Here is a 14241-nt window from a genome sequence, read left to right as displayed (position 1 = left end):
GAACGAACGTATTAGAATGCAATGCATACGAAGCATCATACCGCATGCATTATACTACCTGACACGTGCGCTGCAGCTCCGGTATGCGCAGCAGCAGCTCGCCGAACTTGGCCGGCGACTTGGGATAGTGGGCGAGGGTGTACGCCTGCAGTGCCTGCAGTGCCTTCTCCTGGCTGGTTCGCACCTTTTCCGACTCCTTCAGCTCGGACGTGTCTGACGAGAGCAGTACGATCACCTTCATCGCCACGTACTCGTACCGGTCGACGCGCAACCGCCGCAGATGGTCTGTGAGGTTCAGCATGCGCTCAATGCACGTCTAATTGAAGGAGTAAAAGGGAAGATTAGTAATTGAAGGGGCTATTGTGAGAATAAACGCAATTTGCAAAAACCCTCACTCACCTGCAGTCCACTGTTTTTCACCTGCTCGAGCGTGATCGACTTGCCGAGGGAAATTTTGATCTCGCCCGGTGTCGAGATCGACCGGTAGCAGCAGGAAAACAGCAGCAGCTCACACCAGGAGTTGATCAGCAGACAGATCTGGTCGTCGATCTGAAATAGGGGAAGCACAAGGGCAGCCATTAGCTTTCATTCAACAACCTCAAATACGGTTTCCTCCGAATACGCACGGAAATGTGCTTGAAGAGCGGCAAACTTTTGCACCACTTGACGATCTTGTACAGCCGGTGGTCGGCAATGTTGCAGAGGTTCGCGATCAGATCGGGGCTGCTGTCGGACGAGATGCCGGCACTGGACAGGATCGGGTTGTTGGCGATCGTTGCGCTGCTCACGTTCGTTGCTGGTTGGTTCAGCCGTGCTAGTTCCTGTGCGTTGTACTGCCACAGGGGTTCCACGTCCATGATTTCCTTCAAAGAGACATCGAGACAAGAACCATTAGGTAATTGGTTGTGACTAGTGATCCGGAACTCTGAACGTATTTGGAACCGACTCCGAAGGGTAATTCCGCCCAGCATTATCCGGAGTCGTCCGGAATTGTTTAGAGTCGTTCGGAGTCGTCCGAAGTCGGCTGAAGTCGTCTGGAGTCGTCCGGAGTCGCTTAGAGTTGTCTGGAGTCATCTAAAGTTGTCCGAAGATGGAGTCGGTTCAGAGTCTTCCTAAGGCGTCCGGAGTCGTCCAGATTCATTAAGAGTCGTGCAGAGTCGATCAGAGTCGTCTAGAGTTTTCCAGAGTCAACCGGGGTTAGCTTGGAGTCTTCCGGAGATGTTCGGAGTCGCCTGTAGTCATCAGAAGTCTTACAGATACATTCGGTGTTGTCTGAAGTCGTCTGGAGTCGTCTGGAGTCGTCTGGAGTCATCTAGAGTCGTCTAGAGTCGTCTGGAGTCGTCTGGAGTCGGCTGGAGTCGTCTGAAGTCGTCTGGAGTCGTCCGGAGTTGTTCGGAGTCTTCCACATTCATTCGGTGTTATCTGGAGTCGACCAGAGTCGTCTGGAATCATCTGGAGTTATCCGAAGACGGAGTCGTCTAGAGTCGTCCGGAGTCGTCCAGATTCATTCAGAGTCGTCGGAAGTCGCTCAGAGTCGTCTGAAGTCCGGAAATGGAATTGTCCAGAGTTGTCCCGATTCATCATCCGGAGTCATCCGGAGTCGGGGTCCTCCGTTGTCGGCCAGAGACGACCGAAGCAATATTTTACTGATCAGGCATTTAATTTCGCAGTGTTTTTCGCTTCTACGACCAGTAGGGAGTCAGTACTCCGTGCGGAACTGGTGGTTCCGATTTTGTCGGATTGGGATTCGAACTAACAATAGCCGGAGTCGGGGATCGAAGTCGTAGGTGCGCTATAGAGAGTACACCGCTAATTGTAACATTAGGGAACGCCTTCTTACCTGCAGCAGTACTGGAATGCCTGGTTGCATGTGATTTCCCCCTCCACCACCGCCACCACTGGCAGCTCCATCGTGTCCACTGCCCGTGCCGTTCATGCCGCTCATGCTGCTGCTCATCGCTCCCGAGCCACCCATCATCATTCCACCACCACCACCGTCCGGCGGTTCCATCTTCATCTGCTGGCCACCGCCAACGGTCGAGCCGGCACCACCTCCCACGTACGGTGAGCGTACCGTGCCACCGTACTGGAACGGTCCCGGTCCGGGTGAGTCGCCCGCCTGCATGCCCGCCCCTCCCGCACCGCCCATCGGCCCGGGCAGCGTGTACGAGCACTGGTAGGTCGAGCGTCCACCCCGCGTACGATCCTCACGAATTGCTAAAAATAAAACAAAGACAAATTCCGGTCAAAACCTCATTCTTCAATATGTTGGCACACCCCGGCATTAGCTACCTTCCAGCTTCATTCCCTTCTGAAGGCACTTCTCGAACCGACAAGCGGGACACTTTTTGCGCGTCGCTATCGTCACCGGGCAGGCCGCTCCCCTAAGGCACACGTAGTTCTTACGGTTCTGCACCGTACGCTTGAAGAAGCCCTTGCACGACTCGCACGAGAAAATGCCATAGTGGAAGCCGGATATCTTATCGCCACAGATTGGGCACGGACTATGCAGCGGGAGAGGGAGAGAGAGAGAAAAAGCGCGTTAAATATCTGGATTAAATGGGCCCAAAACCTCCCCCCCCCCCAGCACTTACCTGTTGATAAGCTGCTGGCGTGATATCCCGGGCGACGGCAGATGGTCCCCCTCGTACAGGGGCTCCTCCTGGGCCGCGGCTGCCGCCGCCGCTGCCAACTGCTTCAAGGCCTGCTGTTGCTGTTGCTGATGCTGCTGCTGTTCGCTCCCGTCCAGCATCGGTTTGTATAATACTGAGTGGTGCAACGGTGACCCATTGAACGATGCACTCCCTCCTCCACCACCTCCACCACCCCCCGCCGCACTGGCAAATATACTGTGCCGCCCCTGGATCGGCGAATGCGTCGGACTAAACTCGGAGCTGTACGAGTAGCAGCTGCTGTGCGACGCATCGCTATTGTTCCGGCTGAGCGACGGCGTGTACGGGGCATGGCGGGACGTCAGCGGCGACTGGCTCGGCGAGCTGTGCGTGTACACCGAGTGGATGGCCGAGTCGGGACTGGGGTTGGCGGGCAGCAGCGACGTCTTGGAGCGCACGAGCAACGGCGAATGGATGGCACCGGGTGGCAGGCCACCACCACCGCCACCGCCCGGATCACCGCCCGGTGGCAGCTCGTACTTGAGGTTTATCACATCCGGCAGACCGCCACCACCACCCTTCTTGAGGGGCATGCCGGTGGCCGCGCTTGCGCTGTACGCCAGCCCGGGGTTGATCAGCGGAAGGCCCGCTTCCGGCTTGATCAGCAGCCGGTTCGCTGGGAGGGGCGAATTGCTCGAGCTACTGCTGCTGCCGCCCGCATTCCGGAGCGGCGCCGTACCCGCCCCCTGCTGCTGACCACCGTGCGTGGAAAGGTTGTACCCGACGGCACCGCCCCCGTTGGAAGCGGTCAGTGCAAGCGGTTCCGTAATGCCCGGCCCAGACGTTGCCGGTTCCTGCTGTTCCTCCTCCCGCTTCGGCACTATCATCGCGATCGGGGACGGATCAATCGGTGCGATTGTCAGCTTGCCGCCACCGCTCGAGCTCGAGCTGGAATTTTCATTATCGACCAGCATCGGTTCCTCCGGCTCGGACAGCTCGCCCTCCCAGGACATTGGCCGCGGTAGGCTCTTGCTGGCGCTGCGCTCCTCCCGCATGCTGACACCGTTGGTTAGCGTCGCTGCCGCTGCCGCCGTCTTCTCGATGTTCGACAGCTCCGTGTCGGATTCGTCCGACTCCTCCATCTTCGGCACGGTGATGCGGATCGCGCCGCCCACGTTTCCAAAGATGCCACTGGAAGGACTCGTCGTCGTCGTCGTGGCGGTTGTGTTGTTGTTCAGGCTGCTACTTGTAGTTGTCGTCCCCGCCGTGCTGTTGTTGTTATTGTTGAGGCTGTTATTGTTGTTGTTGTGCTTGAACGCCGTCCCAACGGTTTCGAGCGGACCACCACCACCACCGCCATCGTCGCAGTTGATCGTCGTTACGGACACGTTGCTGCCGCGGGCCGTCGGGGTCCCCGTCGTGCCACCGCCACCGCCACCACCACCGTTCACCTCGGTCGATGTCATTATGCGCATTGATTGTCTGCTGCTGGTTTACTCTTTTTCCACCTTTCTTTGTGGTTTCCTTTCCCTCCCCCCGATCCGTCCAGCCGGAACCTGGGTGTGTGTGTGTTGTATTGGAACCGAGCGAGAAAGGGGTATTGTAGCGTATCCGGGATCTGGTTGTACTGGCTGGCACACACGCACGCCTACAGCATCCCTAGTCGGCACAACACGGGAAGAAGGTTACAATCATTTCTGCAACAAAAGGAAAAGGAAAATAAAGAAAAGGGTTATTAATTAATGAAGTTTCTTTTTGCCTGCTTCATTTGGGAGGATGACACGGATGTAAACAAAGGATTGGCTGGAGTGTGCTCTCAACCGGTTGACAGTTAGTTCGGTTTGAGCCTTCGATGGGTAAGCACCGCTTCTTTTGTGCTCCCGAATAATCTCTCATAAAACCGGTTTTCATTTTGTCACGCGCGTTTCTCTGCCTCTTCTTCGATCATGTCGGGGGAGGGGGAGAAACACGCGAAGCGTGGAAGAAACAGTTGCAGTGATAGTGGATCGGACTCGGGCATGTCGAAACGCTCCGTGCGGCGGATATGCCCAACTGCCGATAACGATGCATTGGCACAAAGGCTGAATAATGAAAACAATAGCATCAACGATACCAGCTCCTCCGACACCATGGAACAGGAGGAAATTTCCCAGGAATTTACTTTAGTAAATCGAAAGAAAGGCTCCGCTCGTCGTCGGTCTACTCAAAAAACATCCGCCGGTCCGTCGGCTAACCCACCCGCAGCATCTGCCACACCGCTGGCAGGTCGAAAAGTAAATCCGACTTCCGAGTCGAATTTCAAGCCGCCACCGATTGTGGTTAAAACAATACCTGTTGCTGAACTTCGTCCGGAGCTTCAGTCACGAGGATTCACGCCCCAATTCCGACTCAGCGGCATTGGCACATCCATTGTCACTCGCTCCAGGTCCGAATACGATGGCGTAGTAAAATACTTGCAAGAGCGAAAAGCGGAATTCTTCAGCCACGATGCGAAACAAGACCGCCCGTTCAAGGCTGTGCTACGCGGGCTTCCAGAAATGGACATCCCCGAAATAGTGGAGGAACTTCAGGGACGCTACCAACTCGAAGTTTTCGATACAATTCCAGATTGTATCTAGTACACTCAAACGTGGGACCTGCTCCCTGAAAAAACTAGAGGCGGTTCGAACCATACAGCAAGTCATCATAAGGTGGGAGGCATATCGTGGTGGTAAAAAGGGTCCAACGCAATGCCATCGTTGCCAAGACTTTGGCCATGGTACGCGACACTGCAACATCCAACCACGTTGCGCTCGTTGCGCGGGTCAACACATCACCGAAGCTTGTCCAACCAAGGACCAAAATGAGGCGTTGAAATGCTCGAACTGCTCGGGTCCTCATGGGGCTGATGATCCAACCTGCCCCCGCCGAGCAAAATATGTAGAAGTTAGGCAACAGGCCTCACGTCGACAGGCAAAACACCAACATCCGCCGAACCCGGTTCATCGACAGATCCCTCCGAGGCCGTTCATAACAGCTCCACCGATGGTACGTCCTCCCCCCGCAACATCGACCCATACTGCTACACAACCCAGCAGTTCAGTAATGCAGACAAACCGCACTGCTTCAATTGAACCAAATACCCCACCCGGCTTCATCACCCTTGCCCAGCGCTTGGAAAATGCTCGGAACGCCCCAGACACACCAACACCAGTTTCTGAAGCGAATCTTTTTTCCATGCAGGAACTTTTTAGCATCTTCACAAAGATGATGTCGAAACTTCGACTATGCCGCAACAAGGCAGAACAACTCGCCGTTATCGGAGAACTACTTATGCTCAATGGGTAATCTTCGCGTTGTGACATGGAATGCACAGTCTGTAAGGACTAAAAGAATACCGCTTGAAGATTTTCTACATAGACACCGTATCGATATTGCACTAATTGTTGAAACACATCTAAAACCCGATATCAACTTTTACATCAGTAACTATTCCATTTATCGGTATGATCGCACTTGTACTAGAGGAGGTGGAGTAGCCATAGCAGTCCGTCACGGTATCCACCATATGCTGCTCCCGCGATTCGATACTACTATTATAGAATCATTGGGGATTCAAGTTTCGACATGCTCGGGGTCAGTTTGTTTTCTGGCGATCTACTGCCCCAAACAGTGCACCAACATCACAGCACAGGCTTTCCGAAGAGACCTTAATGTACTGACGCACCTCAATATGCGGACCATCGTTGGTGGCGATATTAACGCTCGACATACCCTGTGGAACAACATTCGTAGCAACTCTAATGGGAGAATCTTAGCCGACATCGCACAGCACGGAAACTTTATCATAGATTATCCTGATCAACCAACATATATCCCTTCTCGGGGGGCTCCCAGCACATTAGATTTGTATCTTACGAACACAGTGATAATGAAACCATGCACCATTGATGAACTTAACTCAGACCATTTTCCTGTGTATACTGAGCTAAGTGCTGAACCGAACAGAGCCCCACCAGCAAAACGCAGGAACTACCATAAAGCCAATTGGGCCAGATTTGGAACCATGGTTGATCGAAGCATATCGTCGACAGAAGTACTCCTTTCACCAGAATCCATAGATTCAGCCATTAAAATGTTGCAGGACTCCATTAATACTGCAGTAGTCGAATGCGTTCCCGAGGTGCGTATTAAGGGGGAAATTGTCACCTTAGACGAATATACCCAAGACTTAATCAAGCATCGTAACACACTCAGGCGCCAATACCAGAGAAGCGGTGATCAGCTGTTAAAGCGACAAGCGGCTAATCTCTCACGCATCATCTCAGATCGCGTAGCAGAAATTCGCAACACTAACTTTGCAAGCAAAGTTGAGCAGCTTCCACCCCACTCGCCAGCCTTTTGGAAAATGGCGAAAATTCTAAAAGACAAACCCCGGCCGATTCCTCCATTAAAGAGCAACTTACCAGCGCATGTAGTCATTACGCCCATCGAAAAGTCCAATGCACTTGCTAATCAATTTGCTGAGGCACATCGCCTTGGTCTTACAATGACTAGCCCTCACGACGTAGAAGTGTCAACGACCAACAGCACAGTTGACAACGCACCTCCAACTCTACCACCCGAAGAGCGCATCACCGTCGCGGAGGTTGAAAGTACCATCAAATGTCTTCAAAACATGAAGGCCCCAGGCTTTGATAGAATCTTCAATATTTGCATCAAACATCTACAAAATCGAGCTATAAGTTTACTTGTTGCGATTTTTAATAGCTGCCTCTCACTCAACATCTTCCCGCAAGCCTGGAAGAGCGCAAAGGTGATCCCAATCCTGAAGCCCGGAAAGGATCCCACCCTTCCATCCAGCTATCGTCCAATAAGCTTGCTAAGCGCCTTTAGCAAACTGTTCGAAAAAATAATATATTGTCGACTAAGAAGTTCGGTTAACGATCTACAAATTATTCCGGTAGAACAGTTTGGATTTAGGTCCGGTCACTCAACAACACACCAACTGATTCGACTGCAAAACACCATCCAGCAAAACAAACGAGTAGCAAGATCCACTGCTGTAGTGATGCTTGACGTGGAAAAAGCATTCGACAACGTGTGGCATGATGGACTTGTCCATAAATTGTACCAGTACAAGCTCCCGTTATTCTTGATCAAACTGATCAAGAATTACCTGCAGCACCGCACCTTCCGTGTTGTCATCGGCCCATATAATTCGGATGTGCAGCATGTACCGGCGGGCGTACCCCAGGGCAGCGTTCTGGGCCCACTTCTGTATCTGCTGTTCACGGCGGACCTTCCTGCTCTTCCTAGCGGTGCCCAGTTGTTCCTGTTTGCAGACGACACGGCGATCGCTACTAAGGGCAGAACACCAGCAGAACTCAGACGCGGCGCTCAGCGCTGCTTAGACGTACTACAAGGCTATGCTGCTGAATGGAGAATCCGCATCAACAACGCAAAAACACAAGCCATGATTGTCCCACACCGGCTAAGGCACCAGCTACTAAACCCGATTGGCCACCAGCTGACTGTGGGAGGAACAACAATCCCTTGGTTGTCAAGGGTAAAGTATCTGGGACTACTCATGGACAACAAGCTGCTTTATCATCACCATACCCGAGAGCTGGCAACACGGATCAATGTCCTGCTTAAAAAATTGTATCCCTTAGTTAATCGCGGCTCTCGCCTTTGTTACAGGAACAAGATCGCGATCTATAAACAAATAGTTCTTCCCATGGCTACCTATAGTATCTCGGTTTGGAAAAATAGCGCCCCAACCAACATCCGCAGGGTTCAAATAGGGTTGAACCGATTTTTGCGATTAATTGCAAATGCTCCCTACTGGACCAGGTTAGAGGAGCTATATGAAAAAACCAGTACATATCCAATAGATGAAATTGGATATGTGATAACAGAACGCATTAAAGCAAAATGCGCAACATCAGGTTCACCCCTTCTAAGGGCACTCTTTTGAATTTTTCACTTTTTTGTTTTTTTTTTTTTTCTTCCTTCTTTCCTTCATATTTTTGAATTTCTTTTGTCTTGTTCCTAATCTAATAGTGTTTAGTAGATAAGTTAGTTTAAGTTAATATAGCGTAACAAAAGGCCCTAAGCCTAACACCATGCTTTCTAAAACCAAAACAAACTGCCTCTTGGCAAAATGCTCTACAGCGGTGAAAAGCGAGCGTTACGCTAAATCTCGCAAAACAAATGTACTCATGAACTTAATAGAAAAATATCAATAAATATATATTCTGATTCTGATTCTGTTGACAGTTCAGTATGCCCGCATGATTTTTGTTTTGTTTGTCTCGCAGTAGGCTTTTGTTGTTTACTCATTCCCGGTTTGGCTTTTTGGGGCCCGTCTTCCTGCTTCAAGGACACCAGCTAGACACAGACACTTGAACACGTTGATAGAAGACAAAAGAAGAAGAGGAAGCAGGCCGGAACTACACTCTTGCCCTGCCCCGTGTGCCGTATTTATTTACACTTTGCACTCGGTGTAGCGTGTAATTTTGCTGCGGCTGGGGCGGTCGAGCCAATGCAAACAAGTTGCATTTGAACACCTTACCCACCTCCTTCTCCTTTTCCCTCCCTCTCTCTCTCTCTCTTTCTCTCCCCTTCACAAAACGAAAACACACACAAATCTGTCAGATTATTGCTCATTACCGCACAGCCGGGGGACCGCCGTTTTTGGCTCGTTCTCGCCCTCCCGCTATCGAAACGAATGTGCGCACGCAAGTGAAAAGAGCAGCAGCAACCAGCCAGCAACAACAAAGACAACGTTGTATTGAGCGAGGGGGGGGGCGAGGCGACGGTACTACTCTGGTTAACTCACACGCACGAAGCACCGAGAGACAGAGTAACAGCTACACACACTATAGCGAGCAGCGACACACAACGACGACGACGACCTTCAGATATGTTGGGATTTGTACGCAACGACCTTGCATGTGCGTCATCGCGCCCCGTGTTGCATGCCGTAGCGCGCTGGTGTGTGTGTGTGTTGCGCGTTGCTATGGTGTTGGTGAACGAAATGGGGCCGGATGGAGGCGCAGCGAGAACGGGGTTCGTTTGGCACCGAGACGAAGGAGGCGCATGGTTTCCCGTTGTGTGTATGTGAACATGTAAAATTAACACAGGGAGGAGGGAGAGGGGGGAGGAGATTTTAATCATCATCGTCGCGTCCGTCTCTAATTCCCCCCATAAACCCACCATCATGCGGCGTACTATAGAAACAGTCACACATCTAACGCTCACTAACACACACGCACACTGTGTCAGATCGCTGATGCTCCCCAAACACACACTCTCACGCACACATACAGAAAGAGACAGAGAGAGAGAGAGAGAGACATCTTCAAAGCAGGAAGCTATCGGTGTGCTATTACGTGTTGCTTGTTTTTGTAGGCTAAGCACCAGAGAGGGTGAAAAAGAGAGCCGAGAGAGAGGGAGAGAGAGACAAAGAGTGTGTGTGTGTGTGTGATGGGGAGAGCTCGTCTTTGTTGCTACCAAACAAAAACCCTCCCCATCCCTCTCTCTTTCATCCCCTGTTGGAGCACACCCTTCAAGTCGTGTCGTTGTGTTGGTTTCGAGTTCACAGTTTCCTCTCTCTTCTCAATACTCCCCTTTTCGATCTCTCTCTGTCACACAACCCCATCAACATTGGGGTTGTATGCACACACACTCACAAGGATTGTAGCTCCCCGTCACACACCAGGCCGGTGGGTGCTCGGTACGGGGGGGTTCGTTCATTTTGTTTGATGATGCTTTTTATCACCTTTTCTTTTCGTCTCTCTTTTTTTTCTTATTTTTATTATTTTGTCGGGAGTTGTTTGGTCGGCCCTTGGCTTTCCAACGGTAAAAACTAACCGGGGAGTGGTGTACGGCCGTGCAGCAATACACTCGCAACCCTCGGGAATATGCCTGCGTGTTTGTGTGCGTTCACCCTGTTGGAGCAGGGGTCGTTTTTGGGATGGAAATGTTTCGTCGAGAATATACGGAAATGGAGTATTGAAAAGGTAATATTGAATGTAAGTGAGACTGTGTTTGCTCATAGTTTACAATACAACTCAAAAGTAGAGTGAAATGAAGCTTAATTATCCTTAAGTAAGGTAAAACTATAGGAATGATTGAATATAACAAGAGTAAAACTAATTTCATACAAATAAATATTAAAAATTTCAACTTTAACGTGAAAACAACCATAAATATAACATATATAATTAATAAATAAAAATGCAAGATAATAAATACAAGTTGGACCCCCAAGATATCAGAATTGAGTAAATAAACACAAACTATATACACAAACAAACAAAAACGATGCAACTGATTACCAACATGTAACAAGTCGAAGGGTTAAAAATAGCTCAAACACAAACAAAAGGCTAATAAGACATCCGTAAACACATCTCCATCTGGTTTGAGGTTGCAGGGTCCACGAATAGAAAGCTCATTACTCCAGGCACGAGCTACAAATCTTCGCTTCAGCATAAAACGTACCATAAAACAACCAAAATGGCCAGAAAAGAGCTGACCGACGATAGCTGGCAAGCATATCTACACACTTTGCCCTTGACTCTCGATTCTAATTATCGCTCCCTCTCCTTCTATTTATCGCCCCCACCCCTTCTCCCTCAAAATAACTCTTTTCACCCACTTTAATGTCATTTGGCAGAGCGGGGGTTGTGCAAAAAATGAGCACAACACACCCACTCCCACAAACACACAGTTCACAGACAGAGGGGTGTCACGATAAAGGCGGAAATATTAGCCCCCCCCTCCCCGACCCCCACTTTCCTTCCCATTCCGCTTTAACCTCATTTTGTGGCGCGGCGTGTGTGTCGGCAAAATATAAACTTGTCAAAAGTGTGAACCAAAAAGAATAAAAGTAACAACAGCAGGGCAACCAAAAGGGGACACCGAAACATTTGCCAAAAAACGCTTTTGCGGAGTAGCGGGATAGTAGTGGGGGGGGGAAGGGTTGTGTCGGTTATCTTGGCCGAAGTATTTATGATTTTTTTTTGTTTTACATTCTACAAGGCCACACTCAGACATCTCTGTCGAGACACAGTGACGTTTTACAGGGGATTTGGGTAATGATTATAACATCTTATTGCTCATTTTACATCCCGTGGGTGTTGGAATCGAATATTTAAAAAACCCTCGCCGAGACCACACACACCATACTGACCGAGGTCGTCGTCGGGGTGTTTTTCGCCTTCCGCATTTTCGCATTGCCATTGCAACAGCAGCATGTCTTCCCTTGTCTCCGTTTATCTTCACAAGCTGCACACCGAAACTCACACACACAGAGGGGTAGAAATACCGGCAGACATGGCACTCCACCACTGAAAAGCCATGTCTGAAAAAAGCCACCCTTCTTCACTGCACAGTCCGTCTCGTTTGCTCCCCTCCTTGTAAACGGCACCCGGATAGAGGTGAGAGCGAGAGAGAGAGAGAGTGGACGACGACGCGGCGTTCAATGCCACTCCCTCGCGAAGGGAAGGTCATTTCTCGTCAGTGGGGCACGGCAAATCTCGTCCGCCCGGGGAGCGGGGGACTGGGCTGAAAGAGCGACAAAGCAGAAGAAAGGGCGAAAGAACCGTTAGGTTTCGGTGTCGGACACCACCACCGTCCATCCGTCCGTCCACCTCACCCGAAAGTTCACCCAACCGGAGAGTGACCAGTGAGACAAAACGGGGAGTGTGTGTGTTGGTGCCGAAGCAGGAAACGCTCTACGGTGCGCGGTACCAAACCGTTTCAAAAGCTGTCATCCATCAGATTAATCGACGGGTGTGTGAGAAGGGGATGAAGCGATACAACACGAGAGGGAGAGAGAGAGACACTGAAGAGGATAAAGATAAGTGGACACGAACATTCTTTTTCTGCTACGCGACATTTTTGTTCTAAAATAGCTCATACGTACGATTAAATAAAAAAAATATAAAACTGATACCGAAAACTACCTACACTCGCTTATCTTACAGGGTTTTTGCTTTGGGACACTTTATTGACTCTTTCTAACGCGAAATGAACTAAATGTAATGGGAATTTGACTCTGCAGAACCCTTCTGGGACAAATCCAATAGGAATTTCTAATGAGCGTGTCCAAAAAGAGAGCAATAAGAGTCCAATTTCCACGAAGGAAGTGTCTCACAACTATGAGAAACCCTGCAAAACTCTGTATCTCGATCGGTTTTTGGGTATGGTATGGTGGCGGTAAAACTTGTTACCTACTGTTAGAAAGGTAGAAAAGGTAGAAGGGAAGGAGGAGGAGGAGTAGTAGGCGACAGCCAACCGATTATTAATGCAACCATCTCGGCCACGGTTGATGATACACACACATTCTCTCTCTCTCTCTCTCCCCAGCGAGTGACAGCGTTTGTGTCAAAAGTCAAACGGGTTTGCATCTTTCCACTACCCTTTTTCTGACGTCTAGCTGTATGTGTGTGTGTGTCTAGTGGAGACCTTTACGTTCTATGGCGACTAGACAAAAAAAAATCAATACACCCAAAGGGAAAAGGAAGAAAACGGACGGCAAAAAAAGCAGGAAACGACGAACCCCGCAATCGCCAACACGGCAGACGGGCGAAGCGCGTTCGGGGCGTTTGGGTGCATTTCGAGTGCACTTCGGGGAGATGTGCATACGGGCCCGCTGCTGGCCATTGTTGTCTGAATCGATGGAGCCGAGCTAGCCAAGAGAGAGAGCAAGACAGAGAGAGAGAGAGAGACACCGAGAGAGAGAGAATTGTGGTAGAAATGATAGTTTAAAGTTAGCATGCACGCTAGTGCCACGACCATTAGACCAAACGAAGGTGTGAAAAGAGAGAGTCAAAATCAAAGAGAGAGAAAGAGAGAGAGAGAACAAGAGCGGGATTAGGATACCCAGCCCAGCAGGTTCGTTTACCTTTTGCTGTATCTCTTTTTATCACCTCCACACGGCACTCTGCGCTGACGTCGTCGTTCATGTCCCAGCCGTCCTCGGCTGGGTGGAATATTGCACACTCCGACGACCCAGACATAGATCCCGCGGCAAACCTCAACTCCCCCCCCCTCCCCTACCGAAATGCACACACTAATTGGGGAGAAAGCGAGTGATGGGCGGAAAAACACGCGCCCGCGAACGATGATGCACCGCAGCATGATGCCCGTGCCACCACCACCCGTTGTTGATGGAAACACGGAAGAGGTCAACGTCGCCGTCTGGCAAGCATACACATACACACACATACACATTAAACGCGTTGGATGCATTTTGTATGCACGCCAGTGTGTGTTTGTGTGTTGTTTTCACCCTGATTCAACCCTCCCGTCGCTTGATTTTCCCAAACCGCATTGCACCATCGATCGTTTGGAGCCCCAGGTCGGTTCGGAGTGTTTGGTCGTCGGTTTTTTTATGTGACGTCAACGGGCGTTTACCCATAACCAAACGAAGCAGTGCCTACGCCTACGCCACGGAACAAAGTGCAGCGGTGGCAGCAGTAACACAGCGACATACTTGCCCTCTCTCCCTATTGCTCGCGACAGGCCCTGTCAAAACATGAGTACTTTTCTTTCTCTCGCCGACTCATCATGCGATCGGCGATCGCTTCGCGATCTCAAAGTTCAAACCCCAACCACGAACTACGGGTGCGACACG

At 50.5% G+C, this 14241-nt stretch overlaps 1 protein-coding gene across 3 annotated transcripts in view; it reads right to left on the bottom strand.

The window, feature by feature from the left end:
• The window catches only part of LOC120901263 (nuclear hormone receptor FTZ-F1 beta), a 43706-nt gene that overhangs the window by 3988 nt on the left and 25477 nt on the right, over window positions 1-14241 (bottom strand). For 2 of the 3 annotated variants that reach the window (XM_040308973.1, XM_040308974.1), the window contains exons 3-8: window positions 2595-4309; window positions 2293-2504; window positions 1841-2217; window positions 627-863; window positions 400-549; window positions 59-316 (exon numbers count right to left, since the gene is read on the bottom strand). In XM_040308973.1, the coding sequence (XP_040164907.1) occupies window positions 59-316; window positions 400-549; window positions 627-863; window positions 1841-2217; window positions 2293-2504; window positions 2595-4087 (2727 nt within the window). In that variant the 5' untranslated portion in view covers window positions 4088-4309. Of the gene's footprint in view, window positions 1-58; window positions 317-399; window positions 550-626; window positions 864-1840; window positions 2218-2292; window positions 2505-2594; window positions 4310-9266; window positions 9371-14241 lie in introns of those variants that run through there. The other variant, XM_040308975.1, reaches the window with a different exon arrangement.

This window comes from Anopheles arabiensis, chromosome 3, assembly GCF_016920715.1.
Source record: "Anopheles arabiensis isolate DONGOLA chromosome 3, AaraD3, whole genome shotgun sequence".
Classification (NCBI taxonomy): Eukaryota; Metazoa; Arthropoda; class Insecta; order Diptera; family Culicidae; genus Anopheles; species Anopheles arabiensis.
This window is presented reverse-complemented; position numbering and strand designations above follow the sequence as displayed.